At 50.5% G+C, this 22,617-nt stretch overlaps 2 protein-coding genes across 4 annotated transcripts; one reads left to right on the forward strand and one right to left on the reverse strand.

The window, feature by feature from the left end:
* The first annotated feature begins 343 nt into the window (after nucleotides 1-343).
* On the forward strand, nucleotides 344-2,887 carry SPAG8 (sperm associated antigen 8). Of its 2 annotated transcripts, XM_033238143.1 has the most exons (7): nucleotides 344-587; nucleotides 687-1,530; nucleotides 1,652-1,826; nucleotides 2,027-2,072; nucleotides 2,156-2,270; nucleotides 2,399-2,461; nucleotides 2,576-2,887. In XM_033238143.1, exons 1-7 carry the CDS (start codon nucleotides 550-552, stop codon nucleotides 2,756-2,758), a joined length of 1,464 nt encoding a protein of 487 aa, XP_033094034.1. In that variant the 5' UTR covers nucleotides 344-549; the 3' UTR covers nucleotides 2,759-2,887. The 2 variants fall into 2 exon arrangements, with proteins under 2 accessions (XP_033094034.1, XP_033094035.1); XM_033238144.1 differs by lacking the exon at nucleotides 2,399-2,461 and having other exon boundaries at nucleotides 550-587.
* An 85-nt stretch (nucleotides 2,888-2,972) lies between these two features.
* On the reverse strand, nucleotides 2,973-21,841 carry NPR2 (natriuretic peptide receptor 2). 2 transcript variants are annotated; one of them, XM_033238133.1, is made up of 22 exons: nucleotides 20,294-21,785; nucleotides 19,271-19,476; nucleotides 12,247-12,360; nucleotides 11,818-11,953; nucleotides 11,492-11,586; nucleotides 11,134-11,266; nucleotides 10,824-10,908; nucleotides 10,218-10,338; nucleotides 9,981-10,055; nucleotides 9,698-9,775; nucleotides 9,362-9,466; nucleotides 9,166-9,237; nucleotides 6,924-7,083; nucleotides 6,609-6,764; nucleotides 6,361-6,529; nucleotides 6,055-6,201; nucleotides 5,451-5,574; nucleotides 5,199-5,267; nucleotides 3,987-4,161; nucleotides 3,817-3,915; nucleotides 3,457-3,548; nucleotides 2,973-3,324 (listed from the first exon to the last, which is right to left on the reverse strand). In XM_033238133.1, exons 1-22 carry the CDS (start codon nucleotides 20,958-20,960, stop codon nucleotides 3,259-3,261), a joined length of 3,144 nt encoding a protein of 1,047 aa, XP_033094024.1. In that variant the 5' UTR covers nucleotides 20,961-21,785; the 3' UTR covers nucleotides 2,973-3,258. The 2 variants fall into 2 exon arrangements, with proteins under 2 accessions (XP_033094024.1, XP_033094025.1); XM_033238134.1 differs by lacking the exon at nucleotides 9,981-10,055 and having other exon boundaries at nucleotides 2,985-3,324; nucleotides 20,294-21,841.
* Nucleotides 21,842-22,617: the final 776 nt, after the last annotated feature.

Raw genomic sequence — 22,617 nt, forward strand, 5'->3', positions numbered from 1 at the left:
CCTTCTTCAGAGGTCAAACCAGGTTCTAAGGGGCTTAGGAGGAGGATCTTTTATTAGAGGAGGAGTAAGCACCCAAACAAAAGCGGCTGCCTTTTCACTGTTCCATGTCTCACCATTTTGCTCAAGCTAGTTTGTTTATTTTCAACCTTAACATTTGTTAAAGACCCTACTCACTTTTGAGAATGAACTAAGCAAACTAAAGGGAAGCTACTGTTGCCTCTCTGCAAGCACCAAGTAGGCTGTTAGATAATGCCACAGGCCTGTGCCTGTTTACAACATATCCCCATAAAGCATCACCTTAGAAAACCGCAAAGACTGTTCGGACGTGGAGGGCGAGGTCTTAAGCCAGCCGGAACCCTAAAACCCAGTCTGAGGCGGATTGCCGCCGGGACCGGAAAGCGGTCCTCCCTGACAGCACTAGGCTGAAGACTTCCGCCCCGCAGAGGACTTGCCTCCACCCCCACCTGCAAGTCCGCCTAGCTCTACTTCTGCGCAGGCTCCAGGAGTTGTTTGCTGTCTCTATGGCAACCCGGTAGCTGGAGTCTGAAGATGGAGACCAACGAGTCTACGGAGGGATCGCGGTCGCGGTGAGAGCCGCAGCTCTGGCTGCAGGCAGAAGGGGATGAGGAAGGTCAGCGGACTTCCTCTGCTGCGCTTTTGACAGCCTTGTGTTTGCTTTCTTTCAGATCTTTAGACATACAGCCCAGCTCCGAAGGACTGGAGCCCACTTCGGAACCGTTTCCTTCTTCAGATGACAGTCCTAGGTCGGCCCTGGCAGCTGCAACCGCAGCAGCTGCAGCGGCTGCATCAGCTGCTGCAGCTACTGCAGCCTTCACCACCACCAAAGCAGCTGCATTATCTACAAAGACCCCAGCTCCCTGCTCTGAGTTCATGGAGCCATCCTCTGACCCCAGCCTTCTTGGGGAGCCCTGTGCGGGACCCAGCTTTACCCACAATAGAGCCCATGGGAGTCTTGGCTTTGAGCCCGTCTATGTTTCCTGTATTGCTCAGGACCCTTGCAGTACAACCGACCATAGTTCTAACTCTGGCGTTGTTCCAGGCTCTAGCTCTGGGCCTGTTCTTGGCTCCAGCTCAGGTGCTGGCCATGGCTCTGGCTCTGGCTCTGGTCCTGGTCATGGCTCTGTCCCTGGCTCTGGCTCTGGTCCGGGCTGTGGCTCTGTCCCTGTCTCTGGCTCTGGTCCTGGTCCTGGCTCTGGTCCTGGTCATGGCTCTGGCTCTCATCCTGGTCCTGCCTCTGGGCCTGGTCCAGGCACTGGCCCTGACTCTGAGCTTAGCCCCTATATTCCTCCAGGGTTCAGAAACCTGGGGGCAGATCGGGTCCCTAACTATACCTCCTGGAGTCAGCACTGCCCCTGGGAGCCCCAGAAACAACCACCTTGGGAATTTTTGCAAGTCTTAGAACCGGGTGCCCGAGGACTATGGAAACCCCCAGACATTAAAGGGAAGCCTACAATTCACTATGAAACATTGCCACGGGGCCAGTGCCTCCTCTACAACTGGGAGGAAGAGGTATTAAAGTTTTGGCCTGCTCCCTTTTCTTGAAGGCTGCCCTCAGTTTCTTAGGGGAGGCAGTTTACGTAAGGGTGGGTACCAGAAGGGATATTATAGTCATTCAACTTGGGATCCACAGAGAGCCACCAACCACCTGGATCAAGTCCCAAGCATGCAGGATGGCTCTGAGAGTTTTTTCTTCCGACACGGACACCGGGGACTGCTGACTATGCAACTAAAGTCACCCATGCCCCGCAGCACCACCCAGAAAGACTCCTACCAGCCACCAGGAAATGTCTATTGGCCACTTCGAGGTGTGAAATGTGAGAGAGTGTAGGCCAGAACGAGTCCAATAGTCAGAGGGAAAAAGAGGAAGGAATTGCTGGTGGGGCTGTGGATTGTCCAATGGATATAAGGGCAGAACCCCAAGGTCTTTCTTCCTTTTCTCAAGTTAGTTTCTTCTGGGCCTCCTTCTTAACCAGGCCCACCCTGCCCACCCTCCGCCCTCTCACAGGGAAGCGTGAAGCCATGCTGGAGATGCTTCTGCAGCATCAGATCTGGTAAGGGATTGGGTAAAAGGGAAGAGGGAGGGGGAGGAGAAAAATTGGGTGAGAATGGCCTTGACACCTCTCGGGCTACATAGTAAAGAGGTACAGGCAGAACAGGAACCCACAAGGAAGCTCTTTGAGGTCGAGTCTGTGACACACCATGACTACCGAATGGAGCTGGTGCAATCAGGGACTCCTGCCCCAACAAAGGTGAGAACCCACTCCCCACCCCCTGCCACTTGCACAGCTGGGCTCTGACTGGCTGTGGTCAAGTACCAGGCCCAGAGGTTGAGAGAGAGGGCTGAAGGCCAGGAGTTACTCAGTACCCTCCCTCACAGCCTCACGACTACCGCCAGGAGCAGCCTGAGACCTTCTGGATACAGAGGGCACCACAGCTACCGGTGTGTGAGGGTGACTAGGTGTTGGGGGCAGAGTGGGGCAGGAAAGGTAGGGCAGAGTTGTTTTGTTCTGGCTTGGGGAAAGCGAGATCCATCCTCATCCTGGCACTCCTCCAGGGTGTCAGTAACATCAGGACACTGGATACACCTTTCCGGAAGAACTGCAGCTTCTCAACACCAGTACCCTTGTCTCTGGGGCAACTTTTGCCCTATGAACCTGAGAATTACCCCCACCAATTGGGAGAAATCTCTTCCCTTTCCTGTCAGGGAGGAAGGCTGGGTGGTGGAGGGGGTGAATGACTCCTGTCAGGGGTGAGGAGGGAAGTGGGATATGGAATATGGAATCTATTTCTGTCTGCACTAGAGAGGTCAGGAGAAAGTTAATTCTCGCTGTACTTGAAGAGGCTTTACATAAAGGGTTCTCTCTCATCCCGAGACTGCTAATTTAGTGATTCTGTGAGTCACTGCATGCATACCCCACAACCTTTCCTTGGGATTGCCCCATCCCACACTATGACATCAGAACTTTTTTTATTATTGTTTTATATTTGACCAAAATATTCTGGTTTAGATACAGATATTTACAGAAAGTAGGGAGGAAGGGGACCAAGCCAGAGTGGGACAGGTATATGTACAGGGCTGAGCTGCAGAGGGCTACAACTTCCATATAAGGTAGGTTTTTTTGTGGCTGTTTTCCATTACATATGAGAATGTCCATTTCTGGTGTGTGCAGACATGGTGGCCACTGCCCACCCAGGTACCAGCAGCAGGAGACTGTCTGACTTGGGAAGAATGGGGGTTTACAGGAGTCCAGGAGGTCCTTTCCGCTCTCCTAAGAGCCAGTATGTTCGCATCTTTCCTTTTCCCTGGAAGTGGGAGAGTGGACATGATTCAGATGCTTCAGCGTTAGTCCCTTTATCTCCCTCTCTTTCCCCATGATTCCCATAATCACTTTCACCCCCCTTTCCCATGCCTCCCTCCCCATGGCGTGCCATCACCTTCATTTCCACATCCCCCCGTAGCTCTAGCTGGAAGCATCCTAGCTCATCTAGGGCATCCTTGGTGGTAGAGGAGACATGGATCTTCAGCGCTGGGGTGGGTGGGATAGGGAGGATGGTGGAAAGAGGAATAAAAGAAAAGGCAAAGAATTGGTGATACTGTATAGCACCGTGCCCAACCAACCATTCCAGGGAAGCTCCCAGACCTCTCAATGCATATCTATTAGAACCAAAATATGCCCAAGGATGCAACACTAAGGAACTATGGTCTCTCAGATTAAGAGATTGGAGGAACTATGAAAAGAAGAAAATGGCAAGATAAATTGAGGCCAACAGTGGGGTTGAGGGCTAGTGTCTTACCTTGACCATTAGACTCCATTCGAGAAGCAGTGTTCACTGTGTCTCCAAAAAGACAATAACGGGGCATCTTCAGGCCAACAACCCCAGCACAGACTGGCCCTATGAGAAGAAACAGGTTGGGAGAGTCTGGGAAAGGTGGAGACTAGGGCTGAAGTGAGAGTCAGCCTTACCAGTATGGACCCCTATGCGTAGCCTCAGCTGGTCATGGGGTCGGTGGCGGATGCGAAAGGAAGAAACTGCATCTAGTAATGCTAGGGCCATACGAGCAATTTCTGGTGCATGCCGTTGACCATTTCGGCCTGGGAGGCCAGATACCACCATGTAAGCATCCCCAATCGTCTCCACCTGATTGAGAGGGGGATTAAAAGGTCACCTCTATTTGTATCCATGGGAATGAGAAAGAGTAGAGGGAGACAAGCTGGACACCATGATTAATCATCCTGACATCCTGGAGGCCAGAATATTGACTAGAAAATAAGTGCCATGGTCCTGAGAGTCTAGGGGAGACGAGATGTCAAGGGAATCTTTAAGTCCTCTTTCTCCACCCAGCACCTGGTGAATACTCAGTAAACATTTGCTGAATGAATGAACACCCTGTCTGCAGCAGGACATGAACAAATAGGCTCTGCCATCAGGAAATGGGAAGCAAGAAAACAGGCTAAACTCAAGAGAACAGAGGCTGGCGAGGAGGTAAAGCAGGCCCAATGAAATGACCAGACAGCCCAAACTGTCAGAGAGGAGGAAAGCAGGCATTTGATGTTGGTAATTGTACCAAAGGTATGTAAGAGAATGAATGTCATTGTTCTGCCACATGCCAAACAATGTTAGGCACTTTCCATACAACAAATCTATTATTCCCATCTTACAGATAAAACAACTGAGGCTCAGGGAGATTCTGTTACTTACCTGTAAGGCCACACAGTTAGTAACAAGCCAATATTCAAATTCAGATGATTTTTACTTCCAAGGACAATAAATCCAACTCAATGACTTCAACAAAAAGTTTTGCTTTTTAAAATATATTTTCCCTCACCCCACTAAATCAGTCTCAACCCACATCCTATATGATTCTTCCATGTCTGGAGAAGACTGGAGAGAAATGTTGGATAGGCTGTATTTATACTCCAGGGAGATAGGAGCTAAATCTCATGATGGTTCTGATTAGGGAAGCCAAAGGATTCACAAGAAATTTGACTGGAGTGTACAATGACAGTGCTGGAGCTACATCTGTTTACAAAGTACACTCCAGCACCAGGATGCTGGGACCCCTGGAGGGAAAGCTGATCATGGGGTGGGTAAGGTGTGTGGGGTTCAGGGAGACTGGCTTTCAAAGGGGGTCTCTATTAAAGAGTCTTCTATTGAAGAGCCACCCCAGCTCTCACCTTGTAGACATCAAAGTTGTCAATTATGGCATCAAAGCAGGTATACAGGTCATTAAGAAGTGTCACTACCTAAAAGGGATAGAAAAGCAGAGGCCCTGAAACTTGTACCCAACTTTCTAAGAATTCTTAACCCACGAGCCATCACAAGATGTAGGAACTCTAGAACAAACTCATCTTCCCTGTTATCAATGAGGCTTCCCCAGGTCCCTACCCACCCGACCCCACCCGCCACCTCTCACCCATGGCTCTCACCTGCATGGGGGTGCTCTCTGCTGACAATGCTGTGAAGCCAACAATGTCACTGAAGTAGATGGTAACACTGTCAAAGGCCTCAGCCTGTACAGTCTCTCCCCGTTTTAACTGCTCTGCCACTGAACTAGGAAGCAAGGGTGCTGTGTGAGCCAAACTCCAAGAGAGTAGGAGCAGAAGAGAGAGGGAAGGTGCATGTGGCTGCAGCAGATATGAGCTGAAACAAGAAAGCTGGGCTTTGCAAGTGGGAGGGAGGAAAGTGGCTGGGAAGACATTACAGTCTAATGCAAGGTAAGGTGCACAAGTGGCGGGGGCTTTTGAGGGGATCCCTGTGCATGGGAGCTGTCTCAAGTTGGGACTGTTTTACAAACACTTGCTGAAGCAAGGGCATGGTAGAGCAGTGTTGTAAGAAGGGATGGGAAGCCAGTAAGAAGGCAGCACAGCTGATGCAAAGACAGAATGACAGCAAAAAATCTATAGCCAGGGGGACTCCCTGTGGCCAGCAGCATTCTGAGGGTTGGGAGGCGAGTTCTCAGGTGCCTGATGAGGCAGAGCCCAACAAAGCAGAATCCCAAAGGAAAATTCAGGAAGGGGGACAAAGTCTCACTGGGGTAGAATTTGGTAGAGCAGAGCCTCAGCCTTGCGTTTTTCCTCCAGATAGGCCTGTGTGCGTTCCTCCACCAGCTTCTCCAGGTTATTGGCATACTGTTCCATGCGCAGCAGGAGATTGTCCAATATGCTGGTGCCACCCTCCCTGTGGGGAGGCCAGATTATGGCACTTGCTCTAAGATTCTGAAGACTCCTAGGACTTCCTATCCAACCCACCCTCAGGGTCCCACCTGCCCCACTTCATGCACTAGGACTAATGAGGCTTCTATCCCTGGGAAGCCCCTGCCCCATAATGCCCTCTCACTTGTTAAAGCGTCGAATGAAGCCCTTAATCTGTCCAAAGTCTGGCCGCTCAGCTGGGTCCTGAGCCCAACATCGTTCCATCAGCAAAACTAGCTCTTCATTCAGTTGGGTCCGGTCAATGCTTGGTCGGAAATATGGCCGCTGACCATTTCGTACCTTCTGGACAATCTCTGAGGGTGATCAAAGGTTTGGATGAGGAACTGAGTTCCCCCAGGAAGAAGAGGCTGTGGGTAGTGGATTGACTCTTACCTTTGGGGCTGAGGTCCAGGCCCTCCAAGTAGAAAGGACCACTGCGAAGTGCTATCTCCTGCAGGATGATCCCAAAGCTATAGACATCAGCCTTCTGCATGCCTGTGGTTGGCAAGGGGTTCCCACTGAGCAGTTCTGGGGCAGTCCACAGCTTCTCTGAAAAGAGGAAACAGGCTGGCCAGGTCCCCCAAAATGGGGTACCCCCAAGCCCACCTGGGCTCATCCCTATATTACTGTCACTACACCTCCCTCTCCCACCATCCCTAGGTGGAAAGAGCAGCAATATATAAAGTGGGTTGTGGGGGTGGGCCTCACTGGCATAGAGGGCATGGCTGTCATCAGGTTCAGCAGTTGATCGGAAGCTGGCCAGGCCATAGTCTGTGATTTTGAGCACAAAACGACTATCCACCACACAGTTGGAGGACTTGAGACTCCCATGCGATGAAATAATGCTGTTGTGGAGAAAGGCCATGCCCTGCAGGATACAGATCAAGTCATGGGACTGGATCATATCTGGCTTAGAATACCCTCTTTCCATGAGATGGGCGCTGGCTAGCTGTCTACAGATCTTAGGTCCACAAAAATAAGAAGCTGATTTTGGAAGGCATCCTTTGCAGCTTCCACTCAAGGAAGCAGGAAGAACAGAAGAGTCATCTCTTCCTGGTATCATAAGCAGGACACAGGCACCCAGCCACCAGGGACAGGGAAAATACTTAAAAAGATGGATAAGTGGAGCTACCAACGACTACCCTGGAAAGGGCAGTCAATCTTCTGATTAGTGAAGAAAACAGAACTTGGGTAAAGACCAAAATGATATGACACCCATGGTGGCCTCAGATACCTGGCTACTAATTAGAAAGACATGACTTGAGACCTAGGTATCAAGAGTACCTGGATACACCAAGGAAGACCAGTTGTAAACTTTAATGCATAACCATACCATGTGTAGGTGGGCAAGTCAGGGTAAAGGAGGAATAAGATCTACTAGAGGGAATGCTGGATCAGAGAGAAAGTGCAGAACATCATAAAACAGAAAAACCCGGAAAATGGACAAAATCTGCTAAGCCAGTGCAGAAGCCTAAAACTGCTGGCTCCGTGGGTCCAGAGAGGGAAGAACATTTGCCTCTGAAGAGCTGAAAGATGGCCTTAAAGGCCGGGATCAGTGGCTCATGCCTGTAATCCCAGCACTTTGGGAGGCCAAGGCTGGCAGATTACTTGAGCCCAGCAGTTCAAGATGAGCCTGGGCAACATGGCGAAACCCCATCTCTACCAAAAATACAAAACTGAGCTGGGCACGGCAGCACACGCTGTGGTTCCAGCTACTCAGGAGGCTAAGGTGGGAGAATCACTTGAGCTCAGGAGGTCGAGGCTGCAGTGAGCAGTGATCTAGCCACTACACTCTAGCCTGGGCGACAGAATAAGACCCAGTCTCAGAAAAAAAGAAAAAGAAAAAAATGTCTTAATGATGCTCCCCAAAAATGAAACCCTAGGAGCCACCCAAGTCAGTTCAGGTGAGACAGAAAGAGGATACAAGGTTCTATATGCTAATGAAAAACATTTCTGTCTAAATGTTTAGCTCTGGACTTAATTCATAACTCTAATGTCTAATCTCTAATCTCTATGAACTCTTCCTTTTTATTTCTTTTGGTATCAACAAAACTTTTAGGAATCTCTGAAGTTGTGAATTTACTTGTGTGGAAACTGTGCAAAGGGTGCCTTCAAAAATCACAGGATTGGGCTTCTGGCTTTGTTGTAAATCACTTTTCCACCAAATCACTATTCTCTCAAGAGTCATGTTTTTCTTATATTTATCATCACACCTCTAGATGAGCATGACATTGGCTTTACTAATATTTTATCTCTCACTTGATAGCAGATTTTTACACACAAAAAAATACTTTTTAAATAATTTCATGAGAATTTAGCAGAAAACCAAAGCTAGCTTCAAATACAGCATGGGGTGATCCACTGGGATGCTCACTGGCTATGAGACTTATTTCAGAAAACCTGTCCAACTCCTGCAAGATTCTGTTTTATGTTCCACAAACCCATGAGCCTCTGAGTCATTTGAACGTAGCTGAAACCTAGTATAACAGAAGAGTACCAAAGGTTTTTAGTACAATCTTCCTTGGTTTCTCTTAGTTCTACAAGTAAAAGTTCCTTTTTTAAATTTCAGTTTTCTGAACAAAAGGGTAGACATGCCAAACATTGGTCAGAGAGTAAAATAATGAGAGGAAATATAGGAGATAAATATGTTCAGAGACCCTACTCATTTTATGAGCTTTTGGAGGTAAAAGAGATGATGGAAAGAGACCTGAGATATTTAAGACAGAAAGACAGAAACTCTCTACAGGCACAGGACTCCTTGTGGCAGGTAAAACTCACTCTCCCAGTTATGAGTCCCAGACTTCTTGTTTACCCATTATTACCCCCCCATGGGAATAAGGGGAGATGAGAGAACAGGACTTTCAGAGGACTAGAAGGAGAAAAACCACAATCAAAGAACAGTGGAAGTGATTTAAAGTGGATGAACTTTTAAGGAGTGGGGAAGACTCACCTTAACAAGGTCATTAATGAGTGAATAACGAAACATCCAGTCCAAGTTGATGCTGTCATTTTCTAGAATATCCTGGTAAGTGACATGGAATAGATTGTCTGTCCTGGTCCCACTAGCTGTCACCTGACATAGAGTCAGTATAACTTTGGGTCTACCCTCCCCACCCCTGCCATAATCTCCTACACCTATCTCTCACCTGTAAACTCCCACGAGGACAATATTCAGTGACAATGCAAATGTTGGGAGGGTCTATGCAGGCGCCAATGAAGCGAGTGAGGTGGTTGAACTGAACATCTCTCATCTGCAGAAAAAAAACAATGGGAAGGATAAGAAAATTGGAAGAGTTAAAAATTAGATACAGAAACTTACCACTACATACGAGGACCTTTCTCTTAGTTGTATCTACAATTTTAAAATCATTTATAAATCAACCCCTTGCCCGTCTAGCCAATTTTACTATTTTGTAGTTTTCCCCACTCCTCTTCCCCATCTCTGTTTACCCCTCACCCTCAACCCATCCTCCGTTACATACATGTTTGAGTTCGAACAGAACCTGCCGGGTCAGCTCAATGCGCTTCTTATTCACGTGTTTGATGGCGACAACATTTCCCTGATGGTGGGAGTGAAAGGGGAAAGGAAAATGAATATCAGAAGTTCTGGGTGCAAGGAAATGCTAGAGAGCAGTGGAAGCATCCAGGAGCTCAGCTGGGCACAGAGAGGGGGGTATGAGGGGCAGAGGTGCAGGGGCAGAGGTGGCAGATGGGGATGAGACAAGATGAAATGGTGAGGACCAGAACAAGCAGATGACTGTTCACCTTGAAGTGACCGGTGTTGGCAAAGATCTGGTATTTCCCATGGGCTGTCATGAGCGAGCCGTAACTGGATCCCCGCTGGGGCCAAGGGCAACATGGAGGCGGAAGGATGAAAGGAACATTAGATGATGGTGGTAGTGCAGGGGCTATCATTACAAGCCAATGTGCTGGGAGAGATCCAGGGTAAGAAGGGACAGGAACTCAGAGGGAGGCAGAGGGACAGCTGAGACAAGGGCTCACCAGCGACAATGTGAGGCGACTGCCTGCACCTTTGTGATAACGCTCTGAGTTGCCAAACTGCAGTTCTTCCCAGCGAATGCGCCACAACATGCTCGCCAGCTCCTTCTCCAGCATCAGCTTTCTGTAAGGACTGCACACCTCAGTTGACCGGCAAGCCAAATCCTGCCACCCCCAAGCCAACAGCAGGGTTGCAGGGGCTTCCCTGCAGCTCCTGAAGCTGCAACTGTTACACTTAAGAGACAGGGCTGGAAGATAAGGCTGCATTCTCGGCATATCTGGCACATGCCCTATGCTCACTAACAAACACAGAGATTGGGGGTGAAAGTTCTTTCCTAAAAGAAGACCCATGGAAAATTTACCTTTGATCTGAACCCCACTGAAAAACACTAGTTAGTATATCCAGTCTAGAACCAAAAGTGGAACAAACACGTAGGCTAAAAGACAACTAAAGAGAAAGGCTAGAGAGGAAGACACTGTTGGACCTAAGAAACAACCAGCAAATTAAACCTGCTACCCTATCCCACATTATAGGGACCACCTGGCTTCAGCCAGAGGCTGCGTGGCAGTGGGGGTAGGGAGTAGGTCAGCGGGAAACACAGAACTCACCGGAAAATTAGGAAGCTGGAAACACCAAACATGATGAAGGTGATTCCTGTGCCCAGAGCCACAATTGCCAGAGTTGAAAGTGGAGCTGAAGGGGAGATAGAGACCCTGAGGAAGACTGTGTGTGGACTTGGCAGAATGGAGAATGGGGTGCATAGGTACATAGACAGATTCCTTGGGAGTAGGAAGAAATGAGGGAGGGATGCAGACGTAAAGGCAGAAGCACAGTTAAGAGTGGAGGGTCAGTAAGGGTGGAGACCACGAATGGAAAGCAAAGGGAGGAAGGCTGCTCCCAGTCCCTGCACACACCCACTTTTATCACAGGATGGGTCGTCCAAGTCAAAGGCACAGGGGGGATTGTCCGAGGGAGGAGCCCCCTTCACCCAGGGAATAGGCCGTCCCGTCCACCAAATCTGCTTCTCAGCTCCCGAGTAGTGGGCTGCAGGCTGTAAGGAAGCAAAAAGCTGGGCCCACAGGCCTACTCCCACCAGCCTCCTCCCCAGACCCCAGCTGCTTTGCTGCTTTTCTCCCCAGCCTACCACCCAGCCAGGATGCAGCACCAGCAGATAAAACAAGTCCCTCCTCTAGTACTTTTGGTTCTGCCCCCACTGAACCCTTGAAAGCTGGATTTTGCAAGGCCACACTCTCTTCCCTGCCTCCTCCCCCATCACCTGAAAGTCCCCAGAATCCAGGTCTCCCATGGCCCACAGGACAAAGTCAGTCTCCCGGTCATTGTTCTTGTCCATGACAACCAGTCCAGTTACACCTAAGATAGAAAAGAGTGTCCTTACTGTGAGTTCTACCCTGGGCTCCTCTCCCACTCACCCACGCCTACGGCTCCCTCAGAGTCTGCCCCTCCCTGATCTTGAGGTGTGGGCACCTCTGCCACATTCACTAACCCCCACTAAAGCTGCGGTGACCCTGACATCTGTTTCTTCTTCAGCCCACTCTATTCCTGACATCAGCCCTCACACCCCCATCAACCCCTCTTCATTACCATGGTATCTTCGTCCCTGCATCTTCTCCACAATTCGAAGTCCATCCTCCCGGGTGCCTCCTTCCTGTATTGTCTCATTCAGGACTTCAGCGTATAGCAGGATCCCATCATAGAAGCAGCCAGCGATGAGGTTCATCTGGGGGTGGCAACTTCAGCAGTACTCTCCAAATGTCCTGCAAGGCCCCTTCCCCACTCTCTGGGGTCTCCCTTCTACCTAGTCTCTCTACTGGTTTGCTTTCTTCCCTCCTTTCATTCCTAAAGTGCCATCCCTTCCTAACTACTCCCTAGAGCAGAAGGAAAAATCCTGGATGGAAGTGGATACCCCCCAAAGTTGGGCTTGCTCCACAGCCAAGACTTGATGCTGAGTTTGGGAGAGAAGCCCTTCCCCAAAACCTGGCCTGACTCTCAGGAAGGGAGAGATCTACTTACCAGGGAAGGGCCCAGCTCCACACCAAAGTCTTCCCGGGCTCTTATCAGCAGACGATTCTGGAATTCCTGATACTCAGGATTTGGGGGTTCTCGGTATGTGATCACCAATACAGTCTGTACCAGCAGCATATGGGGAAGAGTGAACAGGATTCAAGATAGGCATTAGGGGAAGAGAAGATGCAGGACAGGGAAACTTGGTAAAATATACACAATATAAAATATACACGGGTGTGTTAGAAGGCTTTGAAAGGGTTACTAACCTCTGTGTGTGTGTGTGTGTGTGTGTGTGTGTTGTGTTTCATACATCTGGGAAGAGGGAGTGGCACTCCTCCTGAAAGGTAGATAGGACTGGTTCTGGGAAGGTGGAAACTGGAAAATAATAGTCAACCCCATCCCCAAAGCCCAGCCCAACATCTTCCAGAGCTCCCTTCCAGCATCCAGGTTCCCGCCAGGCCACCACAGCTCACATTGCTCCTCTGTCCCATGCTTTCTGGGTATCTGCTCATGACCAAGGACAACACCCACCAACAGCTCCTCTCTGAGGTGTTAATCACTGTTAATGTCATCAGTAAAATACTGACATTGTCATTTGGGCCACTTGAACACAGTGTCTCTGCCCAGTGAATTAAGAGGGAAATCCTTTGAGACAGTTATTCCACCTGTGAAAAGCTGTGTGCTCATCCATTTAACGTGTGGACCACCTACCACAAACAGCACTGTCCTGCTCACTGAGTAACAGATATGTCACAGTCACATGCCCACACACATTTCACAGGTAAGCAAATGACACGTGTGATCTCAGCCATGCACACATCTCACTGGTGCATGAGTCAGCATCTCTGTCTCTCACCGAAGTGCCTGCTTGGCTCCCATTAGTCTCACACGTTTCTCCTGCCTGAGCTGCTGGACCTCCCAGCCTCAGGCCCTGCCTCAGTCCACATAGTCACTGAGACCAATCTCTGCTCCAACAGGAAACTGGCATCACAACTTCAAGGAAAGACTTCAGTTCAATATATTTTGTGATACGTGACTTTGTGAAATGATAATTTAAAATCTGGTCATTTCTCTCAGGTTTGTTTATTCTTGTCGTAGAAAGTACACGTGGACCATAGAGATACGCTGCACTAGACACATCACATATGGCCTATTATGTATCAATTCATTTCAGATAGGAAATAATAAAGTAGATTTCTTTCTTTTTTTTTTTTTTTTTTTTTTGAGGCGGAGTCTCGCTCTGTTGCCCGGACTGGAGTGCAGTGGCCGGATCTCAGCTCACTGCAAGCTCCGCCTCCCGGGTTTACGCCATTCTCCTGCCTCAGCCTCCCGAGTAGCTGGGACTACAGGCACCCGCCACCTCGCCCGGCTAGTTTTTGTATTTTTAGTAGAGACGGGGTTTCACCGTGTAAGCCAGGATGGTCTCGATCTCCTGACCTCGTGATCCGCCCGTCTCGGCCTCCCAAAGTGCTGGGATTACAGGCTTGAGCCACCACGCCCGGCCAGTCGATTTCTAATATGCATTCATTACATTAGACTGCAGCTTGCCTCAAGATATCATTATTCTTTTTTTTTTTTTTTTGAGACGAAGTATTGCTCTCTCGCCCAGGCTGGGGTGCAGTGGCCGGATCTCAGCTCACTGCAAGCTCCGCCTCCCGGGTTCACGCCATTCTCCTGCCTCAGCCTCCCTAGTAGCTGGGACTACAGGCGCCCGCCACCTCGCCCAGCTAGTTTTTTGTATTTTTAGTAGAGACGGGGTTTTACCGTGTTAGCCAGGATGGTCTTGATTTCCTGACCTCGTGATCCGCCTGTCTCGGCCTCCCAAAGTGCTGGGATTACAGGCTTGAGCCACCGCGCCCGGCCAAGATATCATTATTCTTACTAGAGCATTTGGCTGCCTGATTACACACTTCTAATATTCTCCCAGTCTCAGGTAAAATTTTTTTAAAAAGACAAGGGAAGCCGGGCGCAGTGGCTCATGCCTGAAATCCCAGCACTTTAGGAGGCTGAGGCGGGCAGATCACCTCAGGTCGGGAGTTCGAGAACAGCCTGACCAACATGGAGAAACTCCGTCTCTACTAAAAATACAAAAATTAGCTGGGCGTGGTGGCACATGCCTGTAATCCCAGTTACTCGGGAGGTTGAGGCAGGAGAATCACTTGAACCTGAGGGGCGGAGGTTGTGGTGAGTCGAGATCATGCCATTACACTCCAGCCTGGGCAACAAAAGCGAAACTCCGTCTCAAAAAAAAAAAAAAAGACAAGGGAACTGAGGAAAGGGTTGAAACAGTTCATTCAGTAGCACCTGTTCCAAGAATTAAAGAAAGAAGTAGAATATTTTTGACAAGCAATATAAAATGTCAGGAAAAGGCAGGGTGTGGTGGCTCACGCCTGTAATTCCAGCACTTTGGGAGGCCAAGGTGGGCAGATCACGAGGTCAGGAGATCGAGATCATCCTGGCTAACATGGTGAAACCCCCGTCTCTACTAAAAATACAAAAAATTAGCTGGGCATGGTGGCAGGCGCCTGTAGTTCCAGCTACTCGGGAGACTGAGGCAGGAGAATGGTGTGAACCCAGGAGGCAGAGCTTGCAGTGAGCCAAGATCACGCCACTGCACTCCAGCCGGGCGGCAGCGAGAGTCCATATCAAAAAAAAAAAAAAAAAAAGTCAGGAAAAGAGCGAGAAAAGATCAGTTCAACACAATTTATATTTCAATAAAGGCCGATGAAAAGTTTTTAACATATTTTTAACACAATTCTCTAGGTTGGCTGGTTTGCTAGGCTAGCAGTTATCAAACTTTTTGGTCTCATAATCACTTTGTGCTCTTAAAAATTATTAAGGACCCCCAAATAAAGTTTATTTATGTGGACCATATCTATCAATATTGACCACCATCTTAGAAATTAAAACTGATAAATTTTGAAAATGCAAGAACACACAAGTACACCTTCTACAGCTGTCCAAGTGATGACATCATCATGCCATGTAACTTCTGGAAAACTTCACTACACAATCACAAAAGAACAAGCATGACAGGCAGATAAGATCTTAGTATTATTTTTAAATAGTTTTGACCCCATGGTCCCCCTAAACTGCTATGCTAGAACTGTTTTTGCTGTTACTAGTTATAGTTGTAGTACCAAAAGACAAAAATGAAAAAACAAACCAAAAAAACCCAACCTCAAACAGTTTCTGGGTTTGCTCAGGTGCTTGAGATTGTTTAGATTGTTTAGGATAATTGTGTTCCATTTCACAGTGGATCCCAGGTGGAAAAAACAAGCAAAGGCCACCACAAATGGGTGCAGTGGTGGGTGGGTGCCAGCAACACACCTAGGAAATGTGCACCATCAGGAGGCACATTTCCTCTACCTGCGGACTCGCCCACTGAGACCTGCCCTGGCCACAGCAGGAGGGTGGTCAACAGTGGCCTGACAAGACGAGTGATCTCCAAGCCCTTGGTTTAGTGCTCTCTTCCATTCTTGCCACTGGTGCTCCCTGCATGTAACCCAATCTCATGCTGGTCATGTAGGTTGTGACCCATGCCTGGGTTTCTAACCCTGCAGTCCTCCATTGACCAGCCTGGGCCTCTGGATCCTCAGAGCCTGGTCATTGCTTATTTAGTTCCACTCAATCTTTTCTTCCCTATCCTGGTTGATCACCTAGTTTACATTATCTACTCCTGTCTAGATGAATCCCTATCCCCCTCTCCCCAACACACACCTAATTCAATTCAGCAAATATGTGTTAAACACCTACTACATACTACACATATGGAATATGAAGATAAGCATGATCCCTGCCCTGGAGCAGCTAGATCTAAATGGGACAGAAAAATCATATCAACATACTTGATTTCAGAGCTCTCTCCTCAGTAGCCAGTATCAATACAGCATGAGCTAGGGCCTTTCCTTGAGCATGATACCCTCCTGGAAAAGCTGTGGGCATCTGTGTCAAGGCCTCCTTTCCTCTATTGCCACCTTTTCCAGGCTGGCCTGGTCTGGGACCTCAGAGGGCCAGTGTCTCTGGGAGAAGGTCTCTGTGCTCTTTCATCCTTGCTTGGCTGGAGCTAACTGCCCGACTTCCCTCAGCCCCTCCCCTGCTTCCACACTGGAAGGTGAGGGGGAGAGGCAGGGCACCTCATCACCCCTCAGCCCCACCTACCCAAAGCCTTGACCTTCCCGTCAGCATATTCCTGGCTGCCTAGTTCCCTTCGCTTGTGTTGCAGCAAAGGCTCCCTCTTTATTTCTGTCTGAATAATGCCCACAGTGAGGGGGAGAACTGAGAGTTAACTGATATAACTGATTATTGGATGACTAGATCCCTCCTCTCCCTACCCTTAATGCTGGGGACCCTTGGCTGGCCAATAATTCTCACAGAAGAAAGCGAGACTTTTCTTCCACAAATAGAATACAGCCAGCAAGGCACAGTGGCTCATGCCTGTAATCCCAGCACTTTGAGAGGCCAAGGCAAGAAGATCATTTGAGCCCAGGAATTTGAGACCAGCCTGGGCAATATGACAAGACCCCATCTCCACAAAAAATAAAAAATTAGAGGGGTGTGGTGGCATATGCCTGTAGTCCCAGCAACTCAGGAGGCTGAGGTGGGAGGATTGCTTCAGGCTGGAAGGTCAAGACTGCAGTGAGCAGCTGTGATCATACCACTGAACTCCAACCTGGGCAACGGTGTTGACTCAAAAAGAAAAAGGGGCCGGGTGCGGTGGCTCAAGCCTGTAATCCCAGCACTTTGGGAGGCCGAGACGGGCGGATCACGAGGTCAGGAGATCGAGACCATCCTGGCTAACACGGTGAAATCCCGTCTCTACTAAAAAATACAAAAAACTAGCCGGGCGACGAGGCGGGCGCCTGTAGTCCCAGCTACTTGGAGGCTGAGGCAGGAGAATGGCGTAAACCCGGGAGGCGGAGCTTGCAGTGAGCTGAGAACCGGCCACTGCACTCCAGCCTGGGCGACAGAGCAAGACTCCGACTAAAAAAAAAAAAAAAAAAAAAAAGGATATCACCAGGAGGGTTATGGAGAGCTCCCACCTGAGAGGGCCACAGATCTTCTGAAGTCCACACCAGCTGAGGTATAATCCCCTCGTTCTTCCCTTCATAGCACTCTATTCCTTTCCTCTTTATGTTTTAGTAACACATCACAATATGTTTCTACATTTGTATTTATTTGCTTACTTGTTTACTGCCTGCCCATCCTACCAAATGTAAACTCCAAAAAGGCAGGAACTAAGTCTGTTATGCTCTCCCTTGTATATCAGTACCTAGCACAGTGACTGGACATGATAGGGGCTCAGTCAATACTAATGAAATGAGTCAGCCTTCAAATAAATCAAACACTGACTGAATAATATGGGTAGTTCTATCATAGATGGAGTTAAGCAAAAGAGTAGGAAATTCAGTCCCACTTAGGGATTCTGGGATCATTTCCTAGAAGGGAAAATAACTGGTATGAATCTTAAAGAATATGGAAGCATTACCCAGACAAATGTGAGAAGATTGTTTTAGGAAAACATTATAACATAAACAAAACCTGTCCTGCCACTGCCCATATTCAAGTGTGACAGTCACAAACTCATTCTCAGGCATGTAAACAGCTATGTCATTCACAGTCAGACACACTTGTCAGTCGCAACCAAATATATAATCACAGCCACATAAAACCTTACTCACTGGAGAAGAATGGCCACCCAGGTCCAGCCCTTATACACAGCTACTTAGAACCAAATAATCCCAGAGTTTAAAGGACCTTAAGGTTATCCCATAAGCCACCTCCAATCCTTCTTGGTAAAAAGGAGGGATATGGATAAATACATGGGAAACACTTATATGAGGGAAGGAAGAGCATTCCAGACAAAAGGAAAAAGAACATAAAGGCATAGGGGCAGGAAGGCTCTGGGGTTGGGGGAACTCAGAGAGGCCTGGTGAGCTGCAGTTCTCAGCATGAGGGTACCAGGAGGTAAAACTGAAAAAGTGGTTTGAGAACAGACTGCAGAAGGTCTTAAATGTCACAAAAAGGAGTCGGGATTTTATTCTCTAAAAGGCAAGTCACTGAAAGTTTTGAGCAGGAGTGAAATGAACAGAGTCATGCCAACATTCCCCACAAATTTTCTGAAATCTGAAATGTGTTTCTTTCCATTCCTGCTATCATCACACTAGTTTAAGCATATCACCTCACCCCCTTCTAACCTGTTACAGTTGGTCTCACTGCCCCAGGTCTCCCTCTCTTCTAATCCTGAATTCTGTCACTACTGTATATTTATCTCCACAAAAAAAAAAAAAAAAAAAGTCAAGGACCCCAAATTCAAGTCCTAAGGGTGCATTAAGACTTAGAGCTCTCCTTAATCTGATTATAGCTTTGCAACTTTATTTCCTGTATCTCCTTTAAGTGAACCCCTCATTCTTGTCAAGTCAGTATCTTCTTGGTCTCTCAAACACGCCCATTCCTATCTTTTTCTCTTTGCTCAGGATGCCTGGATCTCCTCTCCCACTCTAACTGTGAATATGACATCTATCATTAAAGTCACAATAGGGTCTCACTTCCTGTATAAAAGTCTTCCCTAAACACAGCCCACATTGACTCTTCCTCCTCTGAGCCACTAAAGTTCTTAGTGTCTGTTCCAGGACACATAATCATATCCTTTCTCAAACTTTGTCTAACTGTACCAGAACGATGCCTCACCTCTCCATAAAGAGTGGAAGCCCACCCAAGGGTTAGGATCAAATCTTTTCCTGAACTTTTCTCCCCCACAATATAGCCTACTACTGGCACTTAGGAAAGTCAGTGTTTTAGGATTTTAGAGGCAGCCAAAGTCAGTCTTGGCAGCAAGCACACTAAGAGTCACAAAAGTAGAGAAGTAAGAAAGGATGACACTAGACTCAGAACGCTTCTGTTCATTTTACTCCTGTGGCTCACAATTCCTCCCTGGTTTGTAGGGTTTCTGCGGGGTCTTGTGAGAGATAGGGAATTTCCAACGAAGCACCTCTTCCCCCTCCTCCTTCAGATTTGGCTCAAATGATACCTGAAAGGCCTCTCTGAGGGCCTGGGCCTGTTCCCGGGTGCGATTGTCCTGCCAGGGCCGGCCTGTAGCACGTGTGGGGCCTGCACGGAGACTCTCCCCAAAGACATCCAGGTAAAAGAAGACATAATCCCCATTGGTCAGATTCTCCCTCTGGGCCTGAAGCAGGATCTCATGCAGCATCTCCAGAGGGCCGCAGATATACACAACTGGGAGCAGGTACATGACAGAGGAGCACCCTGAGAAGGTATCCAGGTCCCCCACACAGCCCCCTCTCTGAATCACTAGGATGTCCCTCTTCAGCAAGAAAGAGAGTGCCCTAACCTATCAACCCCAAAGTAGATGCTCCACAGCCCGCACCCCTTGGAGTCCACCATAAGTACCCTGGGACCATATGGACCATCTGGCAGAAGTCAGAGCCTGTCCAGACCCCAGAGGAGCTGTCACTCTCAAGCCCCTCCCTTTCCCAGAGCTTCCCTTGCTGCTCCCCACCCAACCTGCCTCACTCCCTGACTCTTCCCTGCCCTTCTCTGGGCTCAAAGGCACTGACAGCACAGATTTCTCAGTATGAGCTTTACCTGTCTTTCCCAAATCTGCTGAGTCTTGAGCCCGTTCATGGAGCCCTCACTATTTTTACACCACCAAGGGGTCTTGGCACCCAGTTTGGGTGGTAGCTCTGATCACAGACAGGGCACATTTCAGAGTGGCCATCAATCACATTCACTACTCTAGGGTGCATACATTGCTCCTGAAACTAAATATCCCCTCATTTTCACATTCCACCTTGATACAAGCTTCACCCCTCATGCTCTCTTTTGCCTTGTTTGCATCTGCCTAGGGTGTCCACAAGCTCCCATCATGAAGCCTTGGCCCTCTCACAGGTGCTCTGTCCACGTGTGCTTCTTGATCCCAACCACCACATACAGCTGCTCAATGCCTGTCTCCATCTACAGTTCCCCAGTGCTGAGCTTTAGGGACACAGCAACCCTCCTCCCCTGACCCTAAAATAGCCCGGGCCACACTCACTGCGCCCGTTGGCCCGGATGAAGTGGGTGGCCTGCTCAGGGCCCCCTGGCTCTCGGGCATACACCTGGTGCTGCACACTGAGGTTGCTGCCCTGCAGGGCCTCAAAGACGCCCTCGATGGTGAAGTAGTGAGGCCGGTCATCTGTGCGAGCATCCAGGTACAGCAAGGCAGCACGGGCAGTCCAATTGAAGTGCCCGTGTAGTGTCACCACAAACTCACCCAGCTTGGGAGCAGAGGGGCCAGTGCGAACCAGGGTACGATAATGGTCATTCTTAGCAGAAAAACCAGAGGCCACAGCACCCGCAGTCAGCAGGGGAAGGCGCCAATGGGAGGCAAAGCGGGCCACAGAGGCAGCAGGGTACACGCAACCGGGGCCTAACAGCAGGTCGGGGTCATGGTACAGCTTGAGGTCCACAGCGCTCAGTGGTGCCAGGTACTCAGAGCAGGCGCCTTCCAGTTCGGAGCTGACAAACCGCAGGTCCACGGGCAGTGCCCGGCCCAGCGCCTCCACAGCTAGTGCCACAGCGGGTCCCACCCGTGGCCAGGCCCAGGCATAGCTCAGGTTGTGTTCTGGCAGCACCACCGCCAGCGTCAGGTTCCGCGCCCCGGGAGGACGCACCCCACCTGCCAGGGCTGCCACCAACAGCAGGAGTGATGGCAGCGCCATGGGGATAAAGCAGCAGCCCCACCGCCCCCAGAACTTGGGGCTGCTCTGGCCTACAGGGGAGACACGAACACCCCCCAGCCTGGAGCCTGGGGAAGAAGGCCAGGAAGAGAAGGAGGAGTAGGCTAGGTAGGCTGGGATGCAGAAGGTGCTGGGGGCCAGGGAGAGGACAGGGAAATGGGAGGAAGGCGGGGGGCGGGCAAGGAGTCGGCTACCAGCCTAAGGCAAGGACTGAGGACTGAGAGCGGGGTGGCAGGGGGAGGGAGGCACCGAGGAGTCCTGCGGCCGGGATGGGGACAGTGAGAGGTGAAGTAGCCTGATGAATCCAAAGCTGAGAAGGAAAAGGGGATCTGGGACTGGGATGGGATGGGGGTGGGGGGCGGGTGGTACAAAGAAACGGCCTGGGGGAACCTCACAGCTGAAAGGGCCGGGAGGGCAGGAGGGCGCTAAGACACATAGGACCAAGGGGGTAAGGTGGGAGGGTGCCCGCGCCGCGGAAGGACGGACTGGGATCATGGGCAGGCGGGGAGCGAAGCGAGGCCTGGGCCGGAGGGCAGGGGAAGGCAGGGGTAAATCTCCCTGTGAAGGCTTCTTCCGAAGCTCCTGCTTGGACTAACGGGCCCGGGCGCTGGTCCCATCCGGAGCTACGGCGGCCCCGCCCGTGTCCCCGCTCCTCTCTGCTCCGCTTCTCCTGGGCCCTGGCGGCCGGCGCTGCCCGGCGCTTCCTCCCGCCCCCCGCCTGGGCCCCGCGCGCGCCGCTCGTCCGGGTCAGGTCGCCTCGGCCCGGCCCGTCTCCGCTCGCTGCGCCGGCGGCCGAGTGCGACTCCCCCGGGCAGGCCGCCCGCCCCCGCCCCTCCCCCGCTGCCCCTCCTCCTCCCTCCCGGCCCCACCCTCCGGCGCCGGCTGCCTTCCCCACCCCCCACCCGGGCGCCCGGGACCGCCAGGTCCCAAACCCACCCCAGTGAGCACTTGGGGGCTCCGCACCAAGGCCTCGCCGACCAGCAGGATTCCCGGGCGCTCCCTCACTCTCAGGGCCTACCCCGGTCTCCCCCACGCCCCTGGTCCCCCCGCCACCTCTCCTTCCATTTCACACACGCCGGCGACCCCAGGGTTTGTCCTCTCCCCCTCGCTTAGCCAGCTCTTCTTGGGTCTCCCCTGTGAACTCCCTGAGTCCCTCAGTGGCTCCAGTCTCCAGGAAGCTGTCGAGGATCCCCAGACGTGTGGTGTCCTCACCAGCCCCTCCACCTAGCAAACCATAGCGCCCTCCCGACGGCAGTGCAGCTTACTCCACCCGGGACCAGGCCCGCTCCCTGGACGGGCCCCTCCAGCAGCCAGGGGCCCCTGCGCTACACTTCCCACCAGTCCTTAGAAAGTCCACGAGGCTCCTTCTTGCTTGGGACTGAACCCTAGGCCCCCCGCTGTCTCCATGGCCCCCCCCTGCCCTCCCCGTGTCCTCAGAGGCCCACCGCAGCCCGCCCGGCTTCCTCCACACCATCTGCTCAGTCAGGGCCTCGATTTTCTTTTGTCTCCTGCACAGTGCAGGCTGGCGCCTGGGGAAAGCCTGTAACGGACGGGCGGGACACCCCCCGCAGTGGAAGCCCATCCACCCTCTCCTGGGGTTCCACCTTGCTCCCAGGCTTCTAGCCTTAGGAAGCTCTCC

Source organism: Trachypithecus francoisi, unplaced genomic scaffold (assembly GCF_009764315.1).
Source record: "Trachypithecus francoisi isolate TF-2019V2 unplaced genomic scaffold, Tfra_2.0 Lachesis_group16, whole genome shotgun sequence".
Lineage (NCBI taxonomy): Eukaryota > Metazoa > Chordata > Mammalia > Primates > Cercopithecidae > Trachypithecus > Trachypithecus francoisi.

Excerpts from the sequence above, each read along its gene's own strand:
- SPAG8 (XM_033238143.1), top strand. The coding sequence starts at position 550 with ATGGAGACCAACGAGTCTACGGAGGGATCGCGGTCGCG. Across the intron at positions 588-686 it reads ACGGAGGGATCGCGGTCGCG|ATCTTTAGACATACAGCCCA; the intron begins GTGAGAGCCGCA and ends GCTTTCTTTCAG. Across the intron at positions 2,462-2,575 it reads AGAGGGCACCACAGCTACCG|GGTGTCAGTAACATCAGGAC; the intron begins GTGTGTGAGGGT and ends GCACTCCTCCAG.
- NPR2 (XM_033238133.1), bottom strand. The coding sequence starts at position 20,960 with ATGGCGCTGCCATCACTCCTGCTGTTGGTGGCAGCCCTGGCAGGTGGG. Across the intron at positions 12,361-19,270 it reads CCCTCAGAGAGGCCTTTCAG|ACTGTATTGGTGATCACATA; the intron begins GTATCATTTGAG and ends CTGCTGGTACAG. Across the intron at positions 9,467-9,697 it reads TTCTGTTCGAACTCAAACAT|ATGAGAGATGTTCAGTTCAA; the intron begins GTATGTAACGGA and ends TTTTTTCTGCAG.